Source organism: Dipodomys merriami, unplaced genomic scaffold, assembly GCF_024711535.1.
Source record: "Dipodomys merriami isolate MVZ:Mamm:240054 unplaced genomic scaffold, mDipMer1.0.p SCAF_26, whole genome shotgun sequence".
Taxonomy (NCBI): Eukaryota; Metazoa; Chordata; class Mammalia; order Rodentia; family Heteromyidae; genus Dipodomys; species Dipodomys merriami.
The window spans coordinates 11,720,335-11,734,459 of NW_027204048.1; the positions used below are offsets into that span (position 1 = coordinate 11,720,335).

The 14,125-nt window shown below is 42.3% G+C and overlaps 1 protein-coding gene across 3 annotated transcripts in view; it reads right to left on the bottom strand.

Annotated features, from left to right (window-relative positions):
• Positions 1-14,125, bottom strand: part of Kank1 (KN motif and ankyrin repeat domains 1) — a 184,909-nt gene that overhangs the window by 57,445 nt on the left and 113,339 nt on the right. For all 3 annotated transcript variants that reach the window (XM_070035683.1, XM_070035684.1, XM_070035682.1), the window contains exon 4: positions 6,175-6,295. In XM_070035683.1, coding sequence (XP_069891784.1) covers positions 6,175-6,211 — 37 coding nt within the window. In that variant the 5' untranslated portion in view covers positions 6,212-6,295. The remainder of the gene's footprint in view (positions 1-6,174; positions 6,296-14,125) is intronic.

The window sequence follows — 14,125 nt, forward strand, 5'->3', positions numbered from 1 at the left end:
AGTCTTTCAAGAAAGAAGGGAAGTGCCTAATCAGAAATAAATGGCAATACTCACGAAGCCAGGCAGAGCACAGAATATGCAAATCCTCATAAGAAAGGCAGTTCTGATCCTTTGACTGCCCAGGTTCTTAGAGTTTACTTCCACCACTCAAGCTTTCAACATAGTCCAGTTTCTGTCGGGGATTTATTTTGTGTTTCCTCCTTTGTTATGGGCACGGAAAGAGCATCAGAACAGCAATGTCCAGGGCTTCTTTGCTCAGTCCCAGGAATGGACTAAGCCTGGATTCTTCCTCTGAGCAGCCAAGTAGGCTGGTACACTCACTGGAAGACAAATCGCCCTGCCCCGGCTTAGCTACAGAGCTAATCGCCTGTCAGAAACCTTAACCCATTATGACTCCTGCAAGGTTTAGAGCAAGAATACTTGTAAGGTGAGGTTGGCTACTAGTTTATCTGAAGCATGGAGAGTATGTAAAACAGGCAAGCCCCAACGAAGGAGCAACTTCCAAAACCTCTCCAGGGGCCAGATGCTTTTGGAGCTTCTCTGATTAAAATCAGAGGAGTCAGATCAAAATTCAGAGTCTCTTACTTGTAGGTGGTCCTGGAATTTTAAGTTATGAAACTGAAAAGTAACTATTTCTTACTTAAAAAATAAACAAACGAATGAACACCCAATCTGCTCCAACGTGATCACTATAAGAAAATAAATTATTTCATGTGTAAGCTTCAGTGTGAAAGTAGCCTTCCATGAGTTAATACCTAATAGTTTCATTGAAAATTGAAATGCATACTGTAAATCCAATAAACAGACACATCTAATGTGAGGATGACACTTGCATGATGCAATATTATCAGGCATTAAAATAGAGTATTAACTTGGCTCAATGAAAACAATGCACATTAAGAAAAGACACCTAAGGGGGGAAGGTGGGGGGTGGGAGATGGGAAGGGATGGGAAGGGGAAACAAAGGAGAAGGCAACAATGCTTGAGAAGAAATGTTCTCATTACCTTGCCCATGTAATTGTAACCCTCTGTATGATATTTTCACCAAAAAAAAAAAAAAAAAAAAAGAAACAGGGGAAAGGAAAAAAAAAAAAATCAACCTAGGGCCAGGGGTGTGGTTCAAGTGGTAGAATGATTTCCTGTCAAGCATGAGACCAACTTCAAATCCCAGAACTGCCCAAAATAAAAAAAGCTAAAAAAAAAAAAAGAGAGAGAAAAAAAGCCTCTATCAATAGAACTATTATGGAAGACATTTTTTATCTATAACCATTTTACTTTCAGGTTTTGTTTTGTTGGTGATGGTGGTGGTTGTAGGCTTGAATGATGGGCCTGTCTCTCAGCTTGTTCACTCAAGGCTAGTGGCTCTACCACTTTGAGCCATGGCACCAATCCTGGTTTTCTGGTGGTTAATTGGAGTCTCACAGACTTTCTTGCCTGGGCTGGCTTTGAAGTGTGATCCTCCGATCTCAGCCTCCTGAGTAGCTAGGATCACAAGTGTGAGCCACCAGTGTCCGGCGACTTTCAGATTTTATATAGTTTTCTACCATACGTCTGATTTTTGATCTTGGGCACCTTTGTTCTGTCCTCTTGCTCTTCTGCTGGCCTTACCACACAGCTTACTTGTGGGAGAATGCGAGATAAACAAGAGCATCCATTTTCATCCAATTACCAACGAACCCAAGAGAACCTGGGGAGTCACAGACCATACCCACAAATTAAAGCAGCTCATTTCTAATCAGCACATGCTTTGCCTCCAGGGCAGGGGACCAGATGACACCTCTAAGACTCACCTCGGCCGCCATCCTGCAGCTGTGCCTTTCCTTACATAGTCTCAGGAAACACCACGTTGGTTCCAGCCAGATCAGTGAGCGCCAAGTCATCTCATGCTAGACAAACAGTACATGGTTCCCGCTGCTAGGTTTACCACAGTGGGCTCAGAGTTCTCTGTTTGAGAAATACTCCTGCCCAGAAAAAATATTGACACAAGCAAGAGGGGCCTGCCTGGAGCTACAGGGTATGTGGCCTGCTCTGCAGGAGTCTTCCCTCCGTCTGCGTGATCCATTCTTATCAGGTGGCCTTTGTACCTCATCTGAGATCAGCACGGAGACAAAACCTGCAGCCAAATCACTGACCAGACTAAGGAGATTCAAACTCAACAGTAAAGCCAACAGTCATGCCCTTTAACCCAATTGTCCTGCTGCTGTGAAATGAATCTCAGGAAATCAAAAGGGAGGAGGAGGGAAGGACCAAGGCAGAGTAGTTTCTGCACCATTATCTACAATGAGTGCAATAGGGAAACTTTCAGTCCAAACGTCGCAACAAAAGGAAGAGACATTCAACTGCTAGACACACTCCCCAGAATTGTGTATATTCACTGGGAAAGGACTTCCCATGAAGACTTAGGAAAAAATGCAAAAAATCTTAGCAAGAACTAAGTACCAAAAGTTACTGGAGCTATGTTTAAGTCTGTTCACATGACAAGGATATAAAAGAAATAGTAAAAATCTGACCTACTGTGGATTTTAAAGTAATCCTGTGCCTCTCAAATTTTATGAATGAGATTATATATTAATTTACACAACAGAATTTCCAATGCAATTCAGTAAGCACCTTAAATGAATACATATCCGATTGAGAGAAAACATATAAATCTAGAGGAGAGAAGCTAGAAGGAACTGGGAGCTAAGGTGTGGCTCAAGTGACAGAGCACTAGAGCCTTGAGCAAAGGGAGAGCCCAAGGCCCAGGGTTCAAGCCCCAGTCCTGACACATGCATACATGTGCATGTGCATGCACACATGCACGCACGCATGCATGCGCACGCACGCACGCACGCACACACACACACACACACACACACACACACACACACACACACACACACACACACACACACACACACACACACCCATTGTTATTTTGCCAAGTGCTGGTGGCACATACTTGTAATTCTAGCTATTTAGGAGTCAGAAATCTGAGAATTGCAGTTCAAACCCATCCCAGGCAGAATCAGCAAAAAGCTGGAAGTGGAGGCATGGCTCAAGTGGGAGAGTACCATCCTTGAGTGAAAAAAGCCACGCAAGAGCTTGAGGCCTTGAGTTCCAAAGCCCCATTATAAGGGGGGGAAATTTAAAAATACAAAAGTAAATCAAATGAACTGTGAAAAGCAGCTGTTAGGAAAAGTAAAGATAGAATGGCAGGCATAAAAGTTACATTGCAATGCTCATCTACAGTGCTCATTTTCCTCAACAGGACAGTTTTGCCATCAATGTCAGCCTCTGGCAGAGTGTTGGGAGAGCACTTCAGCAGGTGCTGACTACATCAGAAGCTCATGAGAGGAGCCATAAGACAGGGACAATGGTGCTATCCTCTGACATCTGAATAGCACTTTATGCTTTTTAAACTGTTTTACAAGCTAGGAATGGTGGTATATGCCTATCCCAGCATTCAAGGTGCTGAGGCCAGTCTGAGACACTGTCTCACAAAAACCAAAAAGCAAAATAAAACAAATAACAACAACAAAAAGTGTCTTTACAGCTAGTGTTTTACCTTTCCCTCACAACCATCACTGAAGGAGATAGGACAAGTGTTATCATCTTCATCTGACAAATAAGCCACTTGTCATTTGGCTTCTAAAGGAATCTGAAGCTCTAATTAAAATGGCGCAACATTAATTAGTGTTTAGAGAGGTATCAATCAACGTAGCCAGTTCACAACATGACTCAGGAACTTGGGTTAAAAAATAGGCAGACTGTCTCCATCTGTATACCCTGAAGAAACAGAGTACTTCTCCCAACCAATGATCCTCATTTGTTTCCTTGCTAGGAATAAGAGAAGAATCAAGAGCAATTTATGGTGCTCCTCTCATTACATTAACAGAAGACATTACAGTCCTTCTATAGAATACATATTAATAGAAAACAAATTAATGAATTTAAATAATAACAGTTCAATAGACATTAAGATTGAAGCTCTGGAGAAGACAAATGTTTGGGATTGATGGGGGGTGGGGCTGGGTGGCAAGGAGTGGGAAGCAATCTGGTACAAGGTGGGGACAGGTTTGTCAGATTTAGCAAATAAGAACAGAATACCCTGGTAAACTAACATTCCAGATAGACAGTACCACTTCTTTGATTAAGTATGTGCTCTATTTTATCTGGCAGCCTACTCAGGAGACTTTAGCTTCCTTTACAATGTGTGATCCTCCAGGGCAGAGTGTTTTGCTGTTTTGTTTGTTACTACATGCCTCATTCAAAAACGGTACCTGACATAACACCTGCCCCGTACTTGTAAAGTTGATTTCTATGGCAAGGTGCAGAATAAAGTTAATTTTCATACAAGTATTTTGTGCACACATTTTGTGCCAGAGCCATGACTTGGTAACTATTACACATTACAGCATTTTCTGTTCTTATTCCAAAATCAGCACACTTTCCTTTCCTTTCCTTTCTCTTTTTCTCTCTTTAATTCTCTTTCTTTCTCCCCCCCCCCCTTTTGTGCCAGTCCTGGCGTTTGAACTCAGGGCTTGGACGCTGTCCCAGAGCTTTTGTACTCAAAGCTAGCTTTCTATCACTTGGGGCTTTTTGGTGGTTAGTGGGAGATTTAAAAGTCTCATGGTCTTTGCCGCACAGGCTGGCTTTGAACCGTGATCCTCATTATCTTTTTCTGCTGAGTAGCTAGGATTATATCTATGAGCCACCAGAGCCTGGCAGTAAAAATAATTTTTAACAGGCATATTATCAAACATGTGAAATACTAAGATTATGGAAAGTGAGCAAGCACATTATTTCTGTATAGTATATTATAGGTTGTCTTTGCTGTTTTTTCTTTTAGACAGTCTTATGCTTCCATATTTGAAAATGTCTGTGTAGAAGCTAGTATTCCTATAAATGTATAGCAGTTGTGTATGACTGAGCCTTTGGAAGAAATTGCAACAGGGATCATGACCACTAAGACAAGCAAAAATCCTCCCTTGTCTGGTCTAAACCTCTGTCTAAAGAAACAAGACCCCCTAGAGGTCACAAATTAGAGCACTTTCAAACTCAGTGCCCAGACCTGTTAGACAGGACAGATAGGGTAGAAGAGTTACAGTGGGACCTTCAGACCTCAGGAGCAAACAAGGACAGTACATGACATGCCGAGTTCAAAGAGGGATTAGAGGCCAAGTGGTAACTCTCAAAGTCCAGAAACTCCCAGAGATAGGATTTAGCAGAAATATGAGAGTCAAGGTCTAAGGCACCAATAAGCTCAAGGGTGTAAATGAAAGTGTGTGTGTGTGTGTGTGTGGGAGCTACTCAGTACACCAATTCTATTCTCCTTCCAGAACACAATGCTGCTATTCTAGGGTGCTTGGAGCCAGCAGAATGGGGACCCTGGACTCAAGCTCTGGGAAAGAATTCTCAGATGGCCGATTACTGTTCTCATTCATGGTTTGTTTTTTTTTGGCAGATAACTTGGGAGGAATGGGTATTTGGCAAGATGTCCTATACAGGTTATCATCTCTGACAACCTATCATCTCTTAGGAGAATTTTCTCAGAGTATTTTTCTCTTACAAGCTTCTCTCCAATCTTACATAAACAATATTGAATATTCAAAATATATCAGTTTTTAAGATCTAGTCAAAGGAAGAATCAGAATACAGGCCTTTTATGATTCAAAGACAAGTTGTTGCATAGTTCTCTCTGGAAGTCATTTTATAATTATTTTTCCTTTGGTGAGTATAAAAGCTACCAGAGAATTAGTTTTTAATATCCAGACTCTCATTTCTACTCTCTTCAGTTAACCTCTCCAGAAAAGGGGCAAGAAGGTTCCTTCAACTTCCATCAATATTCAGGATTTTACTTCACCTTTTCAACACTTCAATAGAACTGACTTAGGTAATAATTTACTCAACTGATTTCAGCACATAAATAAAGACAAAAGCAAATTTTCTAAGTGATTAGGTAAGAAACAACAACAAAACCGCCTCAGAAAATTGCCTTAAAACCCTACTTACCTAGGCAACTCATTATTACCTATCAATTATTTTAAAAAGAGATTCAAATATTAGTTGGCACAAATATTAGTTGGCTCTCCCTCTTCTGCTCCTTTGTATTTGTGCTCTCCCTCTTCTTCTTTCTCCCTCTTTCTCTCTCCCTTTTCCCCTCCCTCCTTTCTATTTTCAGAGCCAGGTTACCTGAGGTACAGCCATTAACCTTTGTGATGTGAGCCATGCTGGCTTGAATCCAAGGAGGGGCACTGGAAAGCAGCAAGGAGTCATGCAAATTTCATGCATCAAGTTCCCAAAGGCATCCAACCTGAAATAATAAAGAGAGCCCCATCAAAATGGATCATTTAAAAAATAGGTACAACACTAAATCTTCTAGTTCTGTTTACAAAGATGACTGTTAATGGAGACAGCAAAGTGGAATGAGGGTGGGCAGGGGGTGAAAGTGAAAATCTAGGAAGTGGCTGCCCAGAACATGTAGACAATATCCAGAGATCACACTTGCGTGCACACACACACATATACACACACACCACCACCACCACCACCACCATTGCCTAGGCACAGACAACTCTAATCACAGCACTTGGCATTATATATAAGAGTACAGTAGACTCATAAGGGAAACAAAACTGGTTCTTTAAGAAGAGGTCTTCAAGGGCTAGGGATATAGTCTAGTAGTAGACTTGCCTAGTATGCATGAAGCCCTGGGTTCGATTCCTCAGTGCCACATAAACAGAAAAAGATGGCAGTGGCGCTGTGGCTCAAGCAGTAGAGTGCTAGCCTTGAGCAAAAAGAAGCTCAGGGACAGTGCCTAGGCCCTGAGTTTAACCCCAGGACTGGCAAAAAAAAAAAAAAAAAAAAAGTGGTAAAGGACTAGCTTTGAGCAAAAAGAGCTCAAAATCAATGACTGGGCTCCGAGTTCAAGCCCTATGACCAACAACAACAAAAAGAATACTACTCTAAACTTTCTGAAAATCCATCTTGAAAAACACTGGAGAAGAAAGAAAGTAACAACATGCATAGAAAATACTGCATTTTTGTGGGGGCCTCTGGGTGCTGATGGCTCATGCCTGTAATCCTAGCTACTCAGGAGACTGAGATCTGAAGATTCAAAGCCAGCCTGGGCAGGAAGGGCCATGAGACTCTTATCTCCAATTACCCACCAGACAATCAGAAGTGGAGCTGTGGTTCAAAGTGGTAGAGTGCTAGCCTTGAGCAAAAGAGCCAGGGACAGGCCCAGGTCCTGAGTTACAGCTCCAGGACAGGGAAAACAACAACAAATCAAGATGCTGGTAGCTCATCCCTGTAATTCTTGTGAGGTATGGAGATCTGGGAGGACAGCAGTTCTAGGTCAGTCAGGACAAAAAGATCACAGTACCTTATTTCAACAGAAAAGTTTGGGCATGGTGGGATGTAACTGTTGACACAGGGATGGTCCTGGCCTGCCTGGCCCCAAAGCAATACCTTTGTCTTAAAAATAACCAGAGCAAACAGGGATGGAGAGATTGCTCAAGTAGAGAGTGCACCCTAGCAAGCAAGAAGCCCTGAGTTCAAATCACTGTATAACAAATAACAATGGGGGCTGGGAAGGTGGCTCAGTGGTAGAGCACTTGCCTTGCATGCATGAGGCCCTGGGTTTGATTCCTCAGCACCACATAAGCAAAAAGAAAAAAGCTGGAAGTGGTGCTGTGGCTCAAATGGTAGAGCGCTAGCCTTGAGCTGAAGAGCTGAGGGTCAACACCCAGGCCCAGAGTTCAGGCCCTACAACCAGACCCCCCCCCCCCGCCCCCACCGCAAAAAAATAACAACAGGAGGACAACTGTAGGACACACTATGATTTTAAATGCCACTGAATTTTCTTTTCTCGCTTTGGTGCTAGTCCTGGGGCTTGAACACAGGGCCTGGGTTTTGTCCTTGAGCTTTTTTGCTCAAAGCTGGCACTCTACCACTTGAGCCACTCCTCTATTTTGGGCCTTTTGGCAGTTAATTGGAGATAAGAGTCTCATAGACTTTGGGGCTGGCTTTGAACCTTGATCCTTAGATGTCAGCCCCCTAAGTAGCTAGAATTACAGGTGTGAGAAAACCGGCACCCAGCAGTAGTGTGGATATTTTTTTAAAGATGTCACCAATTAAAATACTTAATTCAATTTTGTTAAAAAAGATATGGACATGTATATGTATTTAATTAAAAGCCATTAGAAATAAAGGAACCAAAATGCACACTCTTGCTAAATCTGGTAAATTTAACTGTGCTGTCAACTTTGAAAAAAAAATTTAAAAAAAATCCCAGTTTACCATTTTGAACCTTATTGTCTAGACATGTTAAACTTGATTTTTCCCCAACCTGGATAGGGGCAACACATTGTACTGAGTATGTAAGATCTTTTCTACATGCGCTTGATTACAGAAACGAATATAGTGTTCTTTAAATGATGAAACAGGAACAATCTAGATTTGTCTAGTCCATGTGGGTTTACTTGCTTTAAAAAAATCATCAGAGTAAAAGATCAAAGTATTGGGAAAATGCTATGCAAATGCCACTGCCAGGCCGCTGTCATGGAAATTAGAAGTCAGGAATACTTGTGAAGGAAAAGGAAATGGCTGATGGATTTGATCACACAGTGGCAGATTTTTTCCCCTCATTGTTGAAATAGGCTTGCCCCCGTGGTTCAAGGCCAACTACTGAGGAAAACAAAAATGCTCAGTGAAAATTCAAAAAGATGATTCCCCCTCCACCCCCGCCCTCCCATCAACGGCTGCTGCCCTAGGCTTATCTAGATACAGTAGGGCATTCTGTTCACTGGAAAAGATCTTGTTCCTGCCGGTCCCCAGTTTCTGGTGGGCAGCCTACCAGGACAGGATGGCCCTAATCTCTCTGACTAAGGCTTAGTCACCTGACGTTCTCTGGGAAACAGTAGCACTAGTTCAGGTTCATGGCATTGAACTTGGAGAGCAATAAGCTCTGAGGCACAATCAAAGCTGGCTGAACTTAAGAAGGGAGACTTCAGGGATAGAGTGAGCAATCTTTGATGAACAGGAGTCAATGTCAGACAGGTACAGCTTTATTCTTTAAAACTCTGGGGACTGGGAAATGTACAACAGGGAGTTGGGAAGCCAGTGGGGAAAGGAAAGAAGCCTAGCTTCTGGAATGATTCAATTAATTATTCTAAAAACCAACAACAACAAAACCCTAAACCCAATCCCTGTGCCCCAGCCCCTGGCTAGCCTTGTGTGTCTACACTCTTGCTTCAGAGTGGCTTGCAAATACCACCAGTTCAACTCTGGAGGGCAAACAGAAGACAAGAAGAGACAAGCTGCCTGAGTTAGGGCTGAATGAAATATGTGTCCAAGTATTTGGATGGACATGTGCCCAGAATCTTCCTAGTCAAGCTTCATACACAATGGCCCCAAGGTTCTTTCTCTGCCTGTCATTGGGCCCCTTTTCACCTGGAAGGAGATCTTTATCTCAGATCCACATTGGTTTCTCTCCCACCTTCCCCTCTGCTGAATAATGCAATCAAAAGAAGGAGGAAGCCTGAAATTAGGAACTACAGCATGTCATGGTAAAATAACAAGACATTGTCATGGGGTGTGGATGCTGAGCATGGAACACAGCTGTGTATTGATTCTGCTCAGTTATTATGGCTCATGTCTGACAGGGGGGCCTCAGATGTGAGGACTTGTTCCTTGTTCCTCTGAATGATATGCAGATGCTGCTGTCAGTGCATTGTATAAAGCAGAAAAGGTCTGGCCACTGTCCATTCCTTTGTTACAAATCAATAAACTGCCTCTTCTCTTGGAAGGGGAGAGTACACGCCAGTAAATCTTACGTGGTATAATGGTGGCTCCGTTCTGCTAAGAAAAAAAAAATGCTTCTTTGAGTTAGGATAATCCATCAATAGAGAAAATAAAGAATTTGTCTTCTCTATTTATTCTAAGAGACTGACATTAATGAACGTGTTCATAGCTCCCCGCTCTGTGGTACAGCAGATCATCTAAACAGGGTTGACTTCCTAAATACTGCACATTAGCAGAGAGGAAACCAATTCTGAAAAAAGAGCTCATTAGATTTGAAGACAAATATTTGGGGGAAATCGAGATAACATACAGACTCAAGCCTGTCGGTGCTGAGCAATCCAAGGGTGCTGTATTAGTTAATGAGGCTGAGGATGATGACACTGCTGGTGAAGCTAACCTTTACCTCATCAAGCTGAGACATCATATTCTGAAAGACATGCCATCACTTAACTAAAAGCAAAATGCTTATGGGAATTACAATGGGGCTGTGGTTAAATCTGGTAGGAGAATATATGCTTGGCATATGCAAAGTCCTGGATTCAAGCTTCAGCACCCAAATGAAAACAAAAAGAGAAAAAAGAAAAAAAAGGAAACTATAGTAAGTGTTAAGATACATCCTCATTTGAGAGGTGTTAAAACCTGGAAAATCTTAGAATTGGTGAAATTCTGTCATGTTCAAGTCACTATGTTGTTTACACATCACAGTAAAATCATGCAAATACTAAAATCTCTTCTCTTATTTTTACCAACAGGAAACTGAGGCACAAGAAAGCCTAGAAGCTGTCCAGCTCACCCAGCTAGCACGCCAGACTGACATAGCTAAGCATCACATGCTTTTATCTCCCAAGGCAAAGCACTATTTAAATAAAAACAAACATCCAGTAGCTCACGCCTGTAAGTCTAGCTATTCAGGAGGCTGAGACCCGAGGATCTTGGCTCAAAGGCAGCCAGGGCAGGAAAATCTGTAAGACTGTTTTTTTGTTTGTTATTTGAACTCAGGGCCTGGGCCTGGGCCTGAGCTTTTTTGCTCAAGGCTAGCACTCTTTCACCTTAAGCCACAGTGCCACTTCTGATTTTCTAGTGGTTAATTAGAGATAAAGTGTCTTGGGCTGGGAAGGTGGCTCAGTGGTAGAGTGCTTGCCTTGCATGCATTAGGCCCTGGGTTGATTCCTCAGCACCACATAAGCAGAAAAAGCAGGAAGTGGTACTGTGGCTCAAGTAGTTGAGCACTAGCCTTGATCTGAAGAGCTGAGGGACAGTGCCCAGGACCAGAGTTCAGGCCCTACGACCGACAAAAAAAATAAAAGTCTCATAGACTTTCCTGCCTGGGCTGGCTTCTTCAGATTTCAGATCTTAACCTCCTGAGTAACTAGGATTACAGAAAGTCTTCTCTCCAATAAATTACAAAAAAAAAAAAAAAGAAGCCAGAAGTGGCACTGTAGCTCAAGTGGTAAAACACTAGCCTTGAGCAAAAGCAGCTCAAGTTCAGTACTCAGGCCCTGAGTTTAAGCCACAGTACAAAACAAACAAAAAACAACACATGCAAAATGAATGTTGTCAGTTCCAGGTATAAAAAGAAATGAGGGAACAGTGTGATATTTAGTTAGTCACCCTACTAAGATTGCATATGCAACGGTCCTTTTAGACCATTATATCTCTGAAATCTTCTGAAATATGCTTTTAAAGCAATTGTATTTGCAACCTTACTCCTTGGAATTATGTTATTTTATTTTTATTTATGTATTTTTGTCAGGACTGGCATCTGAACTCCAGGCCTTGAACATCTTGGGCTTGCTTGCCACCAGCTCTGTTTTTTTGTTGGTTATTTTGAAGATGGACTCTTCCACACTGTTGTGAAAGAGTGGGCTGGCCTTGAACTTCAGTCCTCCAGATCAGGGCCACCTGAGTGGCTAGGATTACAGGCCTGGGCTGCTAGTGCCCAGAGAGGAGGCTCTTCTATGACACCTAAGAGATGTCTCTCAATACTTAACTGTCTCTCTCTATTCTGGACTGTACCATGGTATTGCTCTGCTTCATTCTCAACTATCTGTTCCTTAGACTTCAGATAAATGTCATTTGATTCTGTTCAGGGGAAAAAAATCAAGTACTTTTCCAACTGAAAAAAAAATCCTTCTGATCACCCAGGACAGGCAAGAAACTCCACAAGGAACTTCAAAAATGACAGAACTAGGCAGTATAGTTGGGATAAGAATTTGTCATTCCAAATGGCGGTTATGAAAAAACAACAACAACAACAGTGGTTTTAGTGTAATTATTTTCCAATTGTTCTTCATGACAGTATTTTTCTTTGCTTAATGATACAATTAAGAAAACAATGTATAATTAACCATAATGAATTCTGCCTAAAATTTGGAAAAGATTAAATATTAAAAAAAAAAAACAGGAATAATCAGTTTCACAATTCTAACCAATCCTTTTTTTTGTAATTGCTGCAGGCAATGTCTTTCCAATATTATGACTATGTAAATATTTTAATTGATTGACTTAATGCATGTTAAAGTTGTTAAAGATCTACCACATCCTAGGGTTTGGTGCCAGACACTTGGTTTCTTTGGAAGGCATTGGACCTTTTCCCCAGGTTCACATCTAATGCTAGAACCTAAGGAAGACAACAGAAGGAGGGCAGTGTGCACATAATTCAGCTGCAATCTACAGTAAGGCCTCTTTGTGGACCCTAAGCAGTCAAAGGGGCAGGGAGACCAGTTGGCCTCAACCTCAAGGAGTATTTTCCGGGGCAAGAAGCATAGAGGGTATCCTGGGCTGCAGGAAAGGCCTATTATGAAAGGGTGGGGGTGGGGGGAATGATGAGAGAGAGAGAGAGAGAGAGAGAGAGAGAGAGAGAGAGAGAGAGAGAGAGAGAGAGAGAGAGAGAGAGAGAGAGAGCACAGGAAAGAGATGGGGAGAGGGTAGAGAGGGGGAGACAAAGGGAGAGAGAGAGGGAGAGAGGGGGAGAGGAGATAAAATGAGAAGAAAGGGAGGAAAGAGAGAAGGAAAGAGAAGGGGGAAAGCAAAGAGAATGGGGAGAAAGGGGGGAAGAGGGACAGAAGGAGAGAGAGGAGAGAGGGGATAGAGACAGGGGAAGAAAGGGAGGGAAAGCAAGGAGGGAGAGAGCAAGAGAGCAGCTACCACAGTAGAGCAGTTTGCTAATGAGAAGTTAGTCATAATGAATTGAGAAGAGGAATCTAGAGGGAGTATAGAAAGGAAAAAAAAAAAAACTTGAACACAAATCCACATATGCAAACACACAACTTGCTTTACCCTAATCGTATTTATTTATCTATTCTTGTGTCCAAGTCCTGGGGCCTGAACTCCAGCTCCTCTGAGCTGTTTCTGCTTCTTCCCACCCCCCTCTCAAAGTGAGCACTCTACCACTTGAGCCACAGCTTTTGGTGGTTTGGGTGGCTTTTTGGTGGTTAACTGGAGATAAGAGTCTTACAGACTTTCCTGCCCAGACAGGCTTTGACTGAGATCCTCAGATCTCAGCCTCTGGAGGAGCCACTGGTGCCTGGCTCAATAATCTTTAAAAAAAAAAAAAAAAAGCAGAGCTCAATTTTTTTCTTCAGATGTTAGTTTTTCAAAGTTATCCAAGCATCTAATATTATGTTTGTCAAATATGATTCTGGACATACTCCCACACACAGGACCGGATACTGGCCTTCATTTCCAATGCGGACACAGGATGGAATTCATTTATTAGGGCAAAGTTTACGCTATGTTTATCCAAAAAGTAATATTTGCAACATTTTTCTTGTGTTAGCAGAGTTTGGTATTTTTATCACAGGGATGAATTAATGTACAGAAAATAAAGAGGAAACATAGAAGCAATTGTGAATAGTTCCTTCATTTGTTCATCTACTCACCTACCCACTCACCAACCCATCCATCCACCCACCCATCTACCCACCCACCCACCCATCCATCCATCCATCCATCCATCCATCCATCCATCCATCCATCCATCCATCCATCCATCCATCCATCCATCCAATGCCTGTCCATTACGTTCCAAGCCCTGGTTCTTAGGAAACAGAAATGAACCAAAGACACTCACTTTCCTCTCCAAAATAAGGTAGGCAGCGATCTATGCACTGCGCCCAAAGGACACTCCAGTTCACAGTGACTTAATTGATTAGCTACAGCTACACTAAAAGCCAGTAACTCACTCTTCTTTTCTGCCTTACTTGGGGAAAGGTCCAAGGTAAAATCTGCTTCTTTGGGCCTGAAGTGGGCACAGGTGTGTCCCACAGCAGAGCCTCTCACTTTTTGGATACACATAGCCACACCCACTCTAGATCACAGCTGTGTGGGAAAGGTTCTG